The sequence below is a fragment of the Pseudophryne corroboree genome, chromosome 6 (assembly GCF_028390025.1).
Source record: "Pseudophryne corroboree isolate aPseCor3 chromosome 6, aPseCor3.hap2, whole genome shotgun sequence".
Taxonomy (NCBI): Eukaryota; Metazoa; Chordata; class Amphibia; order Anura; family Myobatrachidae; genus Pseudophryne; species Pseudophryne corroboree.
The window spans coordinates 773,986,397-774,002,056 of record NC_086449.1 but is presented as its reverse complement, the minus strand read 5'-3'; the positions used below and the strand labels follow the sequence as shown (position 1 = coordinate 774,002,056).

Below are 15,660 nucleotides of genomic sequence, written 5' to 3'. Positions count from 1 at the left end.
CAAAAATTTTTCTCTAGAAATTTCACGAGCTCTGTAGCAATGTAGACCTATAACACAATTTAATCATACCTACTCTCCCGGATCCTGCAGGAGATACCCAATTTTTGGGCTATTCCCCCGAAGCACCGTAAGAGAGGACAGACCTCCCGCATCCCGCCCACTTCCTAGTGAAGTGGGCAGAATGGGGTGGGTGATGCAAAAAATTCTGGGGTCCTTAAGGAGGGGTTGGTTCTAGGGACAAGTTTCTAAGTAAATATGTCATTTTCGCCCTGCCCCTATGCAAATTTGTGCCAATTGCATCCGTTTCCCCGTGAGGGGGTGGGGCTTAATGATGCAACTATACCTGTCGACGTCCACCTGCATCTCCTCTCTGGCCTTTTCCCAGAGAGGACGAAACCAAAGAAGGCAAGTATGAATTTAATATCAAATAGTATTGTATTTACCCAGTGATGTATTTCTGAAGGGACAAAGTAGGTTTGCAGACGTATCTGTCATATTGCTTCTAAACCTGCACTCAGTGGCCACTTTCCTGCGAACACCTTTCTAGTACTACAACAGCCAGAATTCTTCCTACTGGAAAAAATCTTTAGAGGTTAGGACCTGATGGTATCATGCAGATCCATTCCACCATATCCAGAGGTACTAGTGGATTGACAATGCCTGCATGCCCTTATTCATGGAGTGGATGCCACGTGATTGGCTTATCGAGCAGGTGTACCTAACAACAAAAGGGTCCATTTATCAACGAGTTTTAACTATTTAAAGCTCAGTGCGTATGATAAATGGTGAGCCAACCAATCTGCTTCCAACGGTCACTTTTCAAACAGCTGACAGGTGCTGATTGGCTGGAGCACCATTTCTAATACGCAGTGAGTTTTAATAGTGTCCACTGAGTGTCTATTTTAGGTACTTTTTTGGAGGTGTGAAAAAGTGGTTCCCTATGTTTCTTTGCTGACCACGTAACATTTCTGCACATTCAGTATCTGCTGTATAAATCTGTGGAGTCACGGGCCTGAGCTAGATCACTGTTCAGGATTCAGCATTATGTTACGTTTCTTTAAAGCAGGGGTGGGGAACCTTTTTTCTACCAAGGGCCATTTGGATATTTATAAAATCCTTCGGGGGCCACACAAAAATTATCAACTTAAAAATTAGCCTGCCCCCAGTAGTTATGCCCCAGTAGTTATGCCCCCAGTATATATGCACCTTAGCGCTATTGTGTGCGTGCGCCAAAGGCGTGCGCACCAAAAAATGGGTGCCCCCAATAGTGCAGTGCCTGATACACATATGCCCCCAGTAGTGCACTGCCAGATACACATATGCCGCCACAGTGCCAGATACACAATGCCCCACTGTGCCAGATACACAATGCCCCACTGTGCCAGATACACAATGCCCCACTGTGCCAGATACACATTGCCCCACTGTGCCAGATACACATTGCCCCACTGTGCCATATACACATTGCCCCACTGTGCCATATATACATTGCCCCACTGTGCCATATATACATTGCCCCACTGTGCCAGATATACATTGCCCCCCCGCCCCACTGCTCACCGCTGTTGTTGCTGCTATGTGAGGGGAGGAGAGCGCAGCGCCTCTCATGCCCCTCAAAGCTCAGTGAAGTCCGGTCTCTGGTGGCAGGTAACTCAAATGAGGCTCCGGTTCGTTAGCCAATCAGAGCTCGCGGACCGGCAGCCAATCAGGAGCCAGGGCTGCAGGTCCGCGAGCTCTGATTGGCTAACAAACCAATGAGCTTCACCCTGCTGCAGCCACCGCCGGAGACCAAAGACCGGAGTCCGGACATCACTGAGCACATTGAGGGGCAGGAGAGGCGCTACGCTTCGCTCTCCTCCCCTCACATAGCAGCGGCTGCAGCACTGGCCGCCGGGCCGGATGAAGAGGCTGTGCGGGCTTGATCCGGCCCGCGGGCCGGACGTTCCCCACCCTTGCTTTAAAGCTTATAATTTTGTTTGATTGGCCTTTTCTAATTGCCCGCGGCATCTGAAGGTGGTCTGGTGTAAATGTAACCACTTTCCATGCTTGAGTGTCATGGATAATCCATGTATTCCATTGTGTTCAGGATTTATATGAAGCTGGTGAACAAAAATGGGGCACAGATGAGGCTCAGTTTATCTATGTTTTGGGAAGCCGGAGCATGTCACACCTTCAGCTAGGTAAGTGATTATTATTTAAAAAATGTTGGTACCGGGAGATTTGTTGGTTGATGTCTCCAATGGCTGAACATTCTCTAAATAACAGTTTGGTCCAAGCTTTAAGATCACCAATATGCGATTCTTCTTGGGAAGTCCTTTCATTTTAGCCATTCATATATATGCATATTAATGTGTCATTCATTCTGGGTATTTAATAAATAATAACGCTACTGACGGGAAGCAGTCACAATACCGATGGACGGGAGCCTTGCGGTCGAAATACAGATGCCGGAATCCCGATCGTCCTCTCAGTGGGACGCAATTGCGTCCTGCCACACGTGGGGGGGCAACGTTAGATTTAGGCAGGAGAAGGGGGTTTAGGCTTACGGTGTAGGGACAGGAAGGTTAGGGTTAGGTACCAGGGAGGGAGGGGTAGGTTTAGGCACTTTGAATGGGAGGTTAGGGTTAGGCACAAAGCGGCAAGGGTTAGGTTTAGGCAGCGGGGAAGGTTAGGGTTAGGTACCTACAAAGGAGGTTTAGGGTTACGGTAGAGGGCAGGGGAGGAATAGTGTCTTAACTATGGGTCTGTGGGGATTTTGATGGCCGGGATGCCGTTGTTGGTATTCTTACCTACGACATACCGTCCATTGGGATTACATACTGAACACCTACCTACAGTGTATAAATATACAGTAATATGGTTAGCACGCCACATCCAGAAAATGCTCATACAGTGGCTTGGAATGTTACGTATTCGCAGTGATTGGCTAATTATAACTGGAAGATCCTGGTGTCTTGCAGTCTTCGACGAGTATGAGAAAATTGCCGGGAAGAAACTGGAGGAGAGTATAAAGGGGGAGCTCTCAGGGGACTTTGAGAAGCTGATGCTGTCTGTAGGTAAGTTCCCGCTAACTTTCCCATCCTTGGAAATACAACAAAATATAATGAATGGGCAACATTTATGGAGAGAGGCTGCAGACAGGCTTAATACAGTTATTGGCACACCAACAACCCCAATGATTGTCATTTAAGCCACATTCAGTAGCATAAGAGATGTTTCATTTTTAGGATCTTGCTGTGAGAATTACTGTACACCCAGCATAGAGAAAAAGAGAAGTGGTAGTGTGCAGTGTCCATACATACCGCATAGGACACATACTGTCACTGAGATTTACAACCAGCATATGGAACAAGAGAAGTGGTAGTGTGCAGTGTCCAAACATACAGGCTATGAACAGATACTGAGAGTTATGTCCTGCTAGAGATGTGCGGTTCAGTTCTTTAGAAATCCAAACCCACCCAAATTAAGAACTGCATATAGAACAAGAGCAATAATTATAATGTGTAACTGTGCTGAAAACACATGATAAAAATAGAAACGTGTATTAAGATTGCAATGAAAATAACAATGTGTGTGTACGATAATTGTTTAAAAAAAAGAAATGCCTCTGTTAATAAAATAAACGAGAATAAAATACATCAAAGTTTTTAAGTAACATTTAAAAAAAAATCTGCACCTCGTTCCTTATTTGTTTAAAAAATGAGGACATGTGACATTATGGAACTTACCTGTGGTTACCACAATAGCAATGATGTCTCTCCTTCTTTCCAGTGAAATGCATTCGCAGCATCAAGGACTACTTTGCTTCCAGACTGTACAAATCAATGAAAGTAAGTGCAATAACATACTATAATCTGTGCCAACTTATATGAGGACAGTGTAGTGAGTGGAGAAGCATCACCAACACCCTACTAACCCTTTGGTCCGATTTCCTAACTGCAATGTCCGTCAGCAGGAGGAATTTAGAGCATTGCATGGCAGAAAATGTTGTGTGACATTAGGGCGTAATATAACCACATGCAACCTGGGTTACAGTCAGAGTTTAGTATTCTCGACATTATTTATTTTGATTCATAACCTCCTTTTAATCCACTTTTCCCTCCCCTACCCCCTTTTATTTGCCCCCACTGTTCTAATTTTGGACTTTACCTCTGCAAACCTTAATGTGGCTGCACTCCCCATTTGCAGCATACTAATTCAGAACTATCTTTTATTTCTGCTTAAAGTCGGTTATACTTTTGCTTTCCCTTTGCTGATACTGCCCCCTATTGTCTCCCAACCTCAACTGCTCTTTCTCTGTCTCTTTCTCTCTCTCTCTCTCTCTCTCTCTCTCTCTCTCTCTCTCTCTCTCTCTCTCTCTCTCTCTCTCTCTCTGCTTGTTGCACTTGGGATCCGGTAACTAGGTCGACCACTATTGGTCGACAGGGTCTCTAGGTCGACATGAGTTTTTCACATTTTTTCTTTTTTTGACCTTTTTCATACTTCACTATCCACGCGGACTACGATTGGGAATAGTAACCTTGCTCGAAGCATGGCGAGCGGACACGGTGTACTAATTGGGGTTCCCGGTCACTATACGGAGAAAACGACACCAAAAAAACATAAACTCATGTCGACCTTTTTACCTATCGACCTAGAGACTCTGTCGACATAGTTATTGTCAACCAATAGTGGTCGACCTAGTTACTGTCGACCTTGCATACCACACCCATGCATTTATATGGACTGGCCACCCTGCCCATTGTAATCTATGAAGTGCACCCTAAATGGTTGCCTCTCCTGGTACTTTCAAGGGTAGGATGGGCAGCTGTGAAATTGTTTACACAGTGGGTATCCAGTTGGCTCACTGTTGGTTAATCTTGTTACTCTCACATTGTGGTTAGTGTAATGTGCCCAACATGTCTGCCTTACCTGGTACATTGTGTAGAATGAACAATGAATGGATGGTTCTGATGAACTTGTAAGGATTTTGCCATTTAATTTTATCTCGTCCGTTACTGTAATCAGTCCCGAGCATTGCCTGTTCTGCCCAGTGTAATCCTATGTAGTGCGCCTACTATGGCCGCTCACCTGGATCCCTTTGTTGGTAGGATGAATACTCCCACCAATTGATGACCCAAAATAGCTGCCACACCCTTTGTAGTAATTCCATGGTCTCTGTATTTCTTGCAAAATAAATCCCCTTTATCGTGTTGATTGCTGGATCAAAGATACAATGCAGAGTCAATCTGGTAAGAGCATTGAGTCCTATTGGAGAAAAAGCACTAGATAAATAAAATCATCTTCTCTATAAAGTTACATTCAGCATGGTATGAGGTCTTGTGTACGTTTCCCACCATGGCCATACCGGAGTGGAGATTTGTGATAGATTTTGCGTAAGTGTCGCATTGCTAACATTCCGGCCATTCCCGAGTTAGATTCTGGACAGCGGACAATCCAGAGCTGATATGGTCTTCTTTCTTCCAGGGCTTAGGAACCTCAGATAACACCCTGATCCGGATTATGGTATCCCGCAGTGAGATCGACATGATGGACATTAGAGAGTCCTTTAGAACCCACTATGAGAAGTCTCTGTACTCCATGATAAAGGTAAATTCCCAGCGTGCCACCATATAATCAGGTCTTCACAGACCTCCGAGCCTAAACTATATGGTAAGTTGATGTGAGAAGTTACCATATAAAGGGGGAAGACGTATGAAACCTTGGGGAAAGATTAAGTGGAGAGAGAGAGTACCAATCAATCCGCTCCTAACTGGCATTTTTCAAGCACAGACTGTAACATGACAGTTAGGAGCTGATTGGCTGGTACTTTATCTCTCTCCACTTTATCGCCAATATTTTATATATCTCCCCCAAAGAACCGTGTTTACACAGCATATTATTAAGTTGTTTGTTCTAGGCTCTGTGCTGCTCCCTGCTTTGGGATTCATTACTGTACAATGAAGCACAGTATAATGTGCGCACTGAGGGACATATATAACAACTAGAGTTACTGTACCTTACACCACCAATCAGTGGCGTATCTATAATGGGTGCAGTGTGTGCGGTGCACAAGGGCCTCTGGGTCCAGAGGGGGCCCACACCGCACACACTGTACCCATTTCTTCTATACTTATCTTTCTGGTGTCCTCGTGTGGGCCCCGTAGCCAGCAGCTCTGTTAGCGCTCTGAGAGAGTGCTAGAGTCTCTAGTGCTCATTCGGAGTGCCTATTAGTGCTGCTGCCGGCTACGGGACGGAAGAGGAGGGGGCCCACACGGAGACTGCACATGGGTCCCCTCCTCTCTAGATACGCCCCTGCCACCAATGGAAAGTTTGTCTTCATTTTCAAACCTGCACTAAAAACATTAGAGAGGGACTATTTGGCGCGACTTTGGCCATACTGTCAAAGGACCATCTATATATTATGTAGGACACTATTAGGAAGTGACCAGAAAAGCTTTTATATATTTATTTATATATATATATATATATATATATATATATATATATATATATATATATATATATATTTATTTTATATATATATATATATATATATATATATATTTATTTTATATATATATATATATAAAATTCTACAGTACTCCTTTACCCTATAACATGCATAATGTGTTTCTGTAACCCATCTGATGCTCTTTTTCAGAATGACACATCCGGGGAATATAAGAAGGCTCTACTGAACCTGTGTGGGGGAGACGACGAGTACGTATAGCCAACTACAGTTTATACATTATTGTAGTACAATAAGCTCACTGGTTTTGCTTCCTAGTTTCCTACTGACTCTTGGTTTATGGATTTAGCATGATATAACCAGATACACTCGGGCAATATTATACAGCAGTGTTAGGAGAGATTTCCAGTATGTAGAATAGATAATTTTGCACGCCACCTAGTGGTCACTGTGTGGCATAGCCTTAAAATGCACCTGTTGCCTACTACAGACATTGGGGGTCATTCCGAGTTGATCGCTAGCTGCTGCTGTTCGCAGCGCAGCGATCAGGCAAAAAAATCTGCATTTCTGCGCATGGTGCGCAGTGCGCGTCGTACTTTCACAAAAGCCGACGTAGTTTCACACAAGGTCTAGCGACTCTTTTTAGTCGCACTGCTGATCGTTGAGTGATTGACAGGAAGTGGGTGTTTCTGGGTGGTAACTGAGCGTTTTCAGGGAGTGTGCTGAAAAACGCAGGCTTGCCAGATAAAAACGCAGGAGGGGGGGGGGGGGAGTGGGTGGCCGAACGCAGGGCGTGTTTGTGACGTCAAGACAGGAACTAAACGGTCTGAAGTGATCTCAAGGTAGGAGTAAGTCTCGGGCTTCTCTGAAACTGCACAATCTTTTTTTGTAGCATCGCTACGATTCTTTCGTTCGCACTTCTGCTAAGATACACTCCCAGAGGGTGGTGGCTTAGCGTTTGCACTGCTGCTAAAAACAGCTAGCGAGCGAACAACTCGGAATGAGGGCCATTGGGGGTAATTCAGATCTGATCGCAGCAGCAAATTTGTTAGCTAATGGGCAAAACCATGTGCACTGCAGGTGGAGCAGATATAACATTTGCAGAGAGAGTTAGATTTGGGTGGGTTATATTGTTTCTGTGCAGGGTAAATACTGTCTGCTTTATTTTTACACTGCAATTTAGATTTCAGTTTGAACACACCCCACCCAAATCTAACTCTCTCTGCACATGTTATATCTGCCCCCCCCCCCCCCCCCCTCCCCTGCCGTGCACATGGTTGTGCCCATTAGCTAACAAATTTGCTGCTGTGATCAGATCTGAATTAGGCCCCTTGTTTTTAGGCAGCAATGAATCATGAGACTACAGGTTATTTCATTCACTATGAGCTTCAGTGATGCCACATTTTCTGAGGTGGCATTATTGTGAATCTAGAAGCTTATCTCCATATTTGGCTCCCTGTGTACATTAGATGGTGCACATAAGCTGGGGTGTATATTGACAAATACGACCATCAAGTAGCAGGATAAAATGTTGATTTGATGACACACCTTGCAGCCCAAATAGACCTGTCCAGAGCTGTCCGCTGGATCAGACTACAGGGGTAGCACACAGAGTTGGGAGATGACTGCACACACATGCCAGCCGGTCAGATTGTCCAGTGCAATAGACTTCTGTCACTTAGAGCTCCCACCAAGTCAAAGAACGTAAGGCAGGCCTGGCCAACCTGTGGCTCTCCAGCTGTTGTAAAACTACAAGTCCCATCATGCTTTGCCACAGTTTTGCTATTAAGGAATGCTAAAACTGTGGCAGGCCATGCTGGGATGTGTAGTTTCACAACATCTGGAGAGCCACAGGTTGGCCAGGCCTGCTGTAAGGGATCTCCACCTTTATAGAATTCCATTATCCAGGCCGGTTTTGTTTTGTTGCCCTGTATACAGAAATAAACTAAGACCTGTGTCTTGGATACGTATATTGTTATGGGTAACTACAATAAGTACATTTTCCAAAGGTGATGTTCTTTAGGACTTGTCACAACTGTTTTTGCTTAACAAGGCGTCCCTGTGCTGGCCCTGCCCCCTACACCCATGACATCACGCCCAGAGGGTGGGGCCGCAGAGACTGGGAAGTAGAGCTCTGCCTGGGGAATAGCGCTGCTGGCTGCAGGGTGCAGCTCCTTGCAAATCCCTACTGGCTCAACATCACCATTATTTTTCTAAGTTTATATACAAAATAAATAAAATATATAGTGGTATGCTTTATGCATGGACTTTGTTTTAGAACACATTTTCCAAACGGGCAAGTGGGCCGTGCCTGTTTTGAGTGAGTATGAAGTGGCCGGCAACTTAGCTGTGTATAACGATTGTTTGTTTCCAGTCTTTGGTATGTTAATATTAGTTTCATTGTAAACTGTAGCCCACACATATATCGCAGGCCCGAAGTGTGAGAAAATAATGTGAGCCCACTGTTTAATCCCCTGATTACAGTCTGAGTCTTCATTTCACATGTGAGCTGTTCCTTTCTTTATAGCGCCGCTGGGGAGTATTTCCCAGAAGCCGCCCAAGTCGCCTATCAGAAATGGGAACTCAGTGCGACCACTGCTTCACGCGTTGAGGTTGGGACAGAACACGATATTGCCCTCTACCTTGCCACACCTGCTGCTGTTTGACGTCTTGGCCCATAGAACACAGCTTAGCGGCTTCCCAGCATCCCTTTCTGTCGCTTGCTTGCCTCACGTTAGCCACAGCTTAAATGCGTGATCCAACTAACCAGCTAATTGTTTTTGTTTCTACTAGAAATGCTGCTTACAGTTTGCTTCCTCCTAAAATAGCACTGGTAACTTTATATTAATTACTCTTGTTTGCCCTCTCTCCAATGCATTCTGGTGCTAGCGAACCATTGCAATGCATTGTCGCCTTTATTCTGGCCTTATAATCACACTAACTGTATTCTACTTTCCTTTTACTTTGGCAGCATGCAAAATATCGGGGGGAGGATGGGAGGGGGTCTTCTGTGATTAATTGGAAAGTCTGTCCAAAATATATTGTTTATATCAGAATTGTTCACAGTATTTTAAACACAATACCTTTTTAATTTGGTATATTTACTATCTATGTAATACAACAAGCCGGTTTAGACACAGCGCCTCTGTCACTATGCAACTCTGACTCTGGCATTCAGTAACCAGTATTGGTTCAGGCGTGTCATAGACACAAGCAGGTGAAGCAAGATCAGCTTCCTATGTTGGAAAAATTATAAACCAATAAGTAATATTAATAAATGAGAAAGTTGCAATAAATACTTTAAAAAACCCAGCAAATAATATATTTTGAGTGGGCAAGCCTCTTTTTCCTTTAGACATTCACTATTTTATCTTCATTTCTGACTGATGGATAATAGAAATAAATATATATATATATATATATATATATATATATGTATATATATAATTTCTATTTTATTTTGTGGAACAGTAGAGGATAGAGCCTGAGTGCACCCAGTAAGACACTTAAATAGATATTAAAATTATATAAGTTTCTGACTGTCCTTTTTAGCAGGACACGACACACCTCATATGTGAGTGAGTGGCAGCTCTCAAACAGTATAAAAATGAAAATTAAAAAATGGAGTTTATAAGAGCGCCTAATAGTGTCAGTATAGTGATCTATATATTCAAATATAAAAATAACTTAGCTCATAAAACTTTCAGCCTGATGATTCTTAGAAGTAGGACATGTAAAAGAGAGATAAAAACAACATAGTGTGTACTGTTTTCAAACGTTTTTCAAAGATTCAAGCATTAGGAACTTTGCCGGTTCCAATAATTTGATGAGGGAGCAGAATAAAAAAAAACAGTAACAATTTATTACACACAATCCTGCCACAAACGCAGGTGGCAGATATACAATCAAAAATCTAAAAAACAGCTCGTCTGATCATAAGTGTAGGTAGCGCACGTACAAGATTAAAAATATAAACAGCTTATTTGTCCGCGTACGGAAAAACCATAGATAAACGAGTATTCAGGCAGATTATCTATCTGTAGTGGCAGGTATCAAACGTACAGGATTGAAATAAAAAAACAGCTTATCTGTCCGCAAGTGGGAAGTCCAAGGGGTAGGCATCAGGTCCCTTGCCCAACGCGTTTCGTCCTAGCATGAGGACTTCATCAAGGGGATAACTGATATGGATAATACAGGATATTTATACCATAGTGGGTAATCCCATGTGGGCATGGTGGTGTGACATCACTTCCTGTCAGTAAGAACAGGTGTGACCAAAGAGCAGGTAAAAAGTCCTACACCTGCTGGTAAACTAGAGTCTGGTATAGAATTAATAAAAAATAAACTCATTTGCTAAAGAACAACTGAAATAAATGAAGTGAAAAGTGGAAATAAATTAAAAGACCGCTGTGGAGCGCACAGAACGTCACTTCCGCCTATTTTGGAACGCATTACGTAATTTCCCCCCAACAGGTCCGGTTATTACTAAAACATATAGTAAAGCAACAGAGAAAATAGTTTATGAAAAACATATGTTAACGGCGGTAAGGCGCTTCTAATAGCGCAAAAGTCACATCACAAAAGAGGTGAACAAGACTTGCCACCTATTAAGCAGAACAATCTTAAGAACTATGAAAAACAGGCTTTGAAAAATCTTAAGAATAACTGAGATTGTAATCAAACAGGCTGACAAGGGAGGAGGTGTCGTCATCCTGGATAGATCAGCCTATGAAAAAGAAGCTACACGCCTTCTAAGCGACACCAACTCCTACAAAAAATTACAACAAGATCCCACCCAACAATTTACAGATGACCTAAGAACCCTGCTGGTACACTACTTACACTGTTACGTCCTGGATAAAGACAAATTTCAGTTTCTCATGAATACATCTCCAATAATTCCAATATTCTATTTCTTGCCAAAAATCCATAAAAACATAACACATCCGCCGGGTAGACCAATCATTGCGGGCATCGACTCTTTGACATCTCATCTATCTAAATATATAGACTTCTTTTTGAGAAAATACGTCCTGGAACTACCATCTTACTTAAAGGACACAAATAGTGTATTAGAGATTTTGAAAAACAAACCCTGGAAAGAAACATACTTATGGGTTACTATTGACGTTGAAAGTCTATATACATGTATCATTCATGAAATTGGAATTACTGCCTGCAAAAAATTCCTAGATAGAGACACTGGTCTAACTGAAACACATAAGAAAGCCGTTTGTGACTTCATCAGATTCATTCTGAGTCACAGTTACTTTAAATTCAAGGAACACTTTTACTTGCAAATATGCAGAACAGCTATGGGGACTATTTTTGCCCCTAGCTTCGCCAATCTCCTGATGGGCAGCTGGGAGGAAGAGAATATATATTCGAACAATCCTTTTGCCAATCAATTTGGTTATATATAAAAGGTACATCGACGATATACTCATTGTCTGGGATGGGACCGAATCCTCATTCTTCAACTTTTTTCAGAAAATCTCGTGTAATCAATTTAACCTTTAATTTACTGAAAAGCATGACTAAGACTAGATTGAATTTTTGGATTTAGTACTCTCATCAAAAGAATCACAGATCACCACTTGCAATTTTATAAAAAAGGTCGACACAAACCGTTATCTGCACTACAGAAGTTGCCATCAAAAGAATTTGAAGCAAAATATTCCCTACTCACAGTTTCATAGAGTACAAAGAAATTGTAGCATAAAGGAAGACCAGGACCATCAACTTCAAATGTATGCTGATAGATTTAAGGAGAGGGAATATCCTGAAGAAACCATCTCAAAAGCTCTTGAAAAAATAAAAGAGAACCCTCAACAGAAGAATTCAAGGGAAACAAATCAGGATCAATCCCGGTACTCGATTCCCTTCACTACAACTTACAACTTACAGTTGCCACGAAACTAGCATCAGGCAGTCTCTAAATAAGCATTGGAACATCCTTATGATGGATCCAATCCTCAAAGATATCTTACCCCCTCGACCGCAAATTGTATATAAGAAAACTAGCAATCTTAAAGACCTTTTAGCTCCGAGCCCACTAAAATCCAACACAGTGATCCCAACAATAAAATGCCAGGGGAGCTATAAGTGTGGAAATTGTACATTTGTAAATTGGTTCACAGAAACCAGAAGACATTCTTCAATAATGATAATTCTCGTGAATATACAATCAAACACTTTTTATTAATAGCAACTCCACCATGGTTATCTATCTACTGGAATGTACCTGTGGTCTAAAATACGTTGGAAAGACCAAGAGGTGCCTGAAAATACGCATCCAAGAACATGTACGAAATATTAAAAATAAAGTCACGACACACGCAATTTACAGACATTTCCAGGAAAAGCATGACTCCAACCCCAATGATCTCACCTTTAAATGGATTGAAATTGTAAGCCTTGGAGACCGGGGCGGAGACATTCTGAACAAGCTCTCAAAAAGAGAAATGTTCTGGATTTTTGAATTGAAAACAATGGCACCGTCAGGATTTAATGAGGGTTTTGAAATTGCACCTTTTTTAGGAGTCCTCACTACTATAAATCCGTATCACCCTACTTTTATTGTCAGCTTGTATACTCTGGGACACAAATTCATTTATTTCATTCATATATATTAATATTAATATTTTTATTTCTATTTATGTCTATTTATTAAAAATTATATGTTCACATATCTATTGATATACTCACTGAACTCACTATCACCATGCACTTTATAAACACATCTCCTCTATTAGCTCACATAGCTCTCCAGCTGTAATTTAAATGTATATGTATTTTCTCACAAAATATGGCTGTGCGTTCCGGGACCTTATAAAATACCAAATATCAGACGGAACTATTAAAGATGGCTGTGCGTTCCAGGCATTTGGAAACGTGGACTTAACTAAACCAGGAAATGACACTTAAAGATCCAACCGGAAGCATGTGCGTTCCATTATGCGTTCCATCACCGCCGATGGCCGGAAGTGACGTCCTGTCAGACCGGCGCCCAGCGCAGCCGAGACCTTCCTCTTTTGTGATGTGACTTTTGCGCTATTAGAAGCGCCTTACCGCCGTAAACATTTGTTTTTCGTAAACTATTTTCTCTGTTGCTTTACTATATGTTTTAGTAATAACCGGACCTGTTGGGGGGAAATGACGTAATGCGTTCCAAAATAGGCGGAAGTGACGTTCTGTGCGTTCCACAGCGGTCTTTTAATTTATTTCCACTTTTCACTTCATTTATTTCAGTTGTTCTTTAGCAAATTAGTTTATTTTTTATTAATTCTATACCAGACTCTAGTTTACCAGCAGGTGTAGGACTTTTTACCTGCTCTTTGGTCACACCTGTTCTTACTGACAGGAAGTGATGTCACACCACCATGCCCACATGGGATTACCCACTATGGTATAAATATCCTGTATTATAAATATCAGTTATCCCCTTGATGAAGTCCTCATGCTAGGACGAAAAACGCGTTGGGGCAGGGACTTGATGCTTACCTCTTGGACTTCCCACTTGCGAACAGATAAGCTGTTTTTTTATTTCAATCCTGTACGTTTGATACCTGCCACTACAGATAGATAATCTGCCTGAATACTCGTTTATCTATGGTTTTTCCGTACGCGGACAGATAAGCTGTTTATATTTTTAATCTTATACGTGCGCTACCTACACTTATGGTCAGACTAGCTGTTTTTTAGATTTTCGATTGTATATCTGCCACCTGCGTTTGTGGCAGGATTGTGTGTAATAAATTGTTACTGTTTTTTTTAATTCTGCTCCCTCATCAAATTCATCATCGAATCTTTGAAAAACGTTTGAAAACAGTACACACTGTTTTTATCTCTCTTTTACATGTCCTACTTCTAAGAATCATCAGGCTGAAAGTTTTATGAGCTAAGTTATTTTTATTTCTTTGACGTCCTAGTGGATGCTGGGAACTCCGTAAGGACCATGGGGGAATAGACGGGCTCCGCAGGAGACTGGGCACTCTAAAAGAAAGATCAGGTACTATCTGGTGTGCACTGGCTCCTCCCTCTATGCCCCTCCTCCAGACCTCAGTTAGATTTCTGTGCCCGGCCGAGCTGGATGCACACTAGGGGCTCTCCTGAGCTCCTAGAAAGAAAGTTTATTTTAGTTTTTTTATTTTACAGTGAGACCTGCTGGCAACAGGCTCACTGCATCGAGGGACTAAGGGGAGAAGAAGCGAACCTACCTGCTTGCAGCTAGCTTGGGCTTCTTAGGCTACTGGACACCATTAGCTCCAGAGGGATCGACCGCATGGAACTGGCCTTGGTGTTCGTTCCCGGAGCCGCGCCGCCGTCCCCCTTACAGAGCCAGAAGCGAGAAGAGGTCCGGAAAATCGGTGGCAGAAGACATCAGTCTTCACCAAGGTAGCGCACAGCACTGCAGCTGTGCGCCATTGCTCCTCATACACACTTCACACTCCGGTCACTGAGGGTGCAGGGCGCTGGGGGGGGGGGCGCCCTGAGCAGCAATAAAAACACCTTGGCTGGGAAATATATCACAATATATAGCCCCAGAGGCTATATATGTGATAAATACCCCTGCCAGAATCCATTAAAAAGCGGGAGAAAAGTCCGCGAAAAAGGGGCGGAGCTATCTCCCTCGGCACACTGGCGCCATTTTCTCTTCACAGTGCAGCTGGAAGACAGCTCCCCAGGCTCTCCCCTGTAGTTTGCAGGCTCAAAGGGTTAAAAAGAGAGGGGGGGCACTAAATTTAGGCGCAATATTGTATATACAAGCAGCTATTGGGAAAAATTCACTCAATATAGTGTTAATCCCTAAATTATATAGCGCTCTGGGTGTGCTGGCATACTCTCTCTCTGTCTCCCCAAAGGGCTGTGTGGGGTCCTGTCCTCAGTCAGAGCATTCCCTGTGTGTGTGCGGTGTGTCGGTACGGCTGTGTCGACACGTTTGATGAGGAGGCTTATGTGGTGGCAGAGCAGATGCCGATAAATGTGATGTCGCCCCCTGTGGGGCCGACACCAGAGTGGATGGATAGGTGGAAGGTATAAACCGACAGTGTCAACTCCTTACATAAAAGGCTGGATGACGTAACAGCTGTGGGACAGCCGGCTTCTCAGCCCGCGCCTGCCCAGGCGTCTCAAAGGCCACCAGGGGCTCAAAAACGCCCGCTCCCTCAGATGGCAGACACAGATGTCGACACGGAGTCTGACTCCAG

General features: G+C 43.0%; 1 protein-coding gene across 2 annotated transcripts in view; it reads left to right on the top strand.

The window, feature by feature from the left end:
* Window positions 1-15,660, top strand: part of ANXA6 (annexin A6) — a 247,982-nt gene that overhangs the window by 133,034 nt on the left and 99,288 nt on the right. For both annotated transcript variants that reach the window (XM_063928684.1, XM_063928683.1), the window contains exons 9-14: window positions 2,087-2,180; window positions 2,961-3,056; window positions 3,772-3,830; window positions 5,467-5,589; window positions 6,644-6,702; window positions 8,979-9,063. In XM_063928684.1, the coding sequence (XP_063784754.1) occupies window positions 2,087-2,180; window positions 2,961-3,056; window positions 3,772-3,830; window positions 5,467-5,589; window positions 6,644-6,702; window positions 8,979-9,063 (516 nt within the window). The remainder of the gene's footprint in view (window positions 1-2,086; window positions 2,181-2,960; window positions 3,057-3,771; window positions 3,831-5,466; window positions 5,590-6,643; window positions 6,703-8,978; window positions 9,064-15,660) is intronic.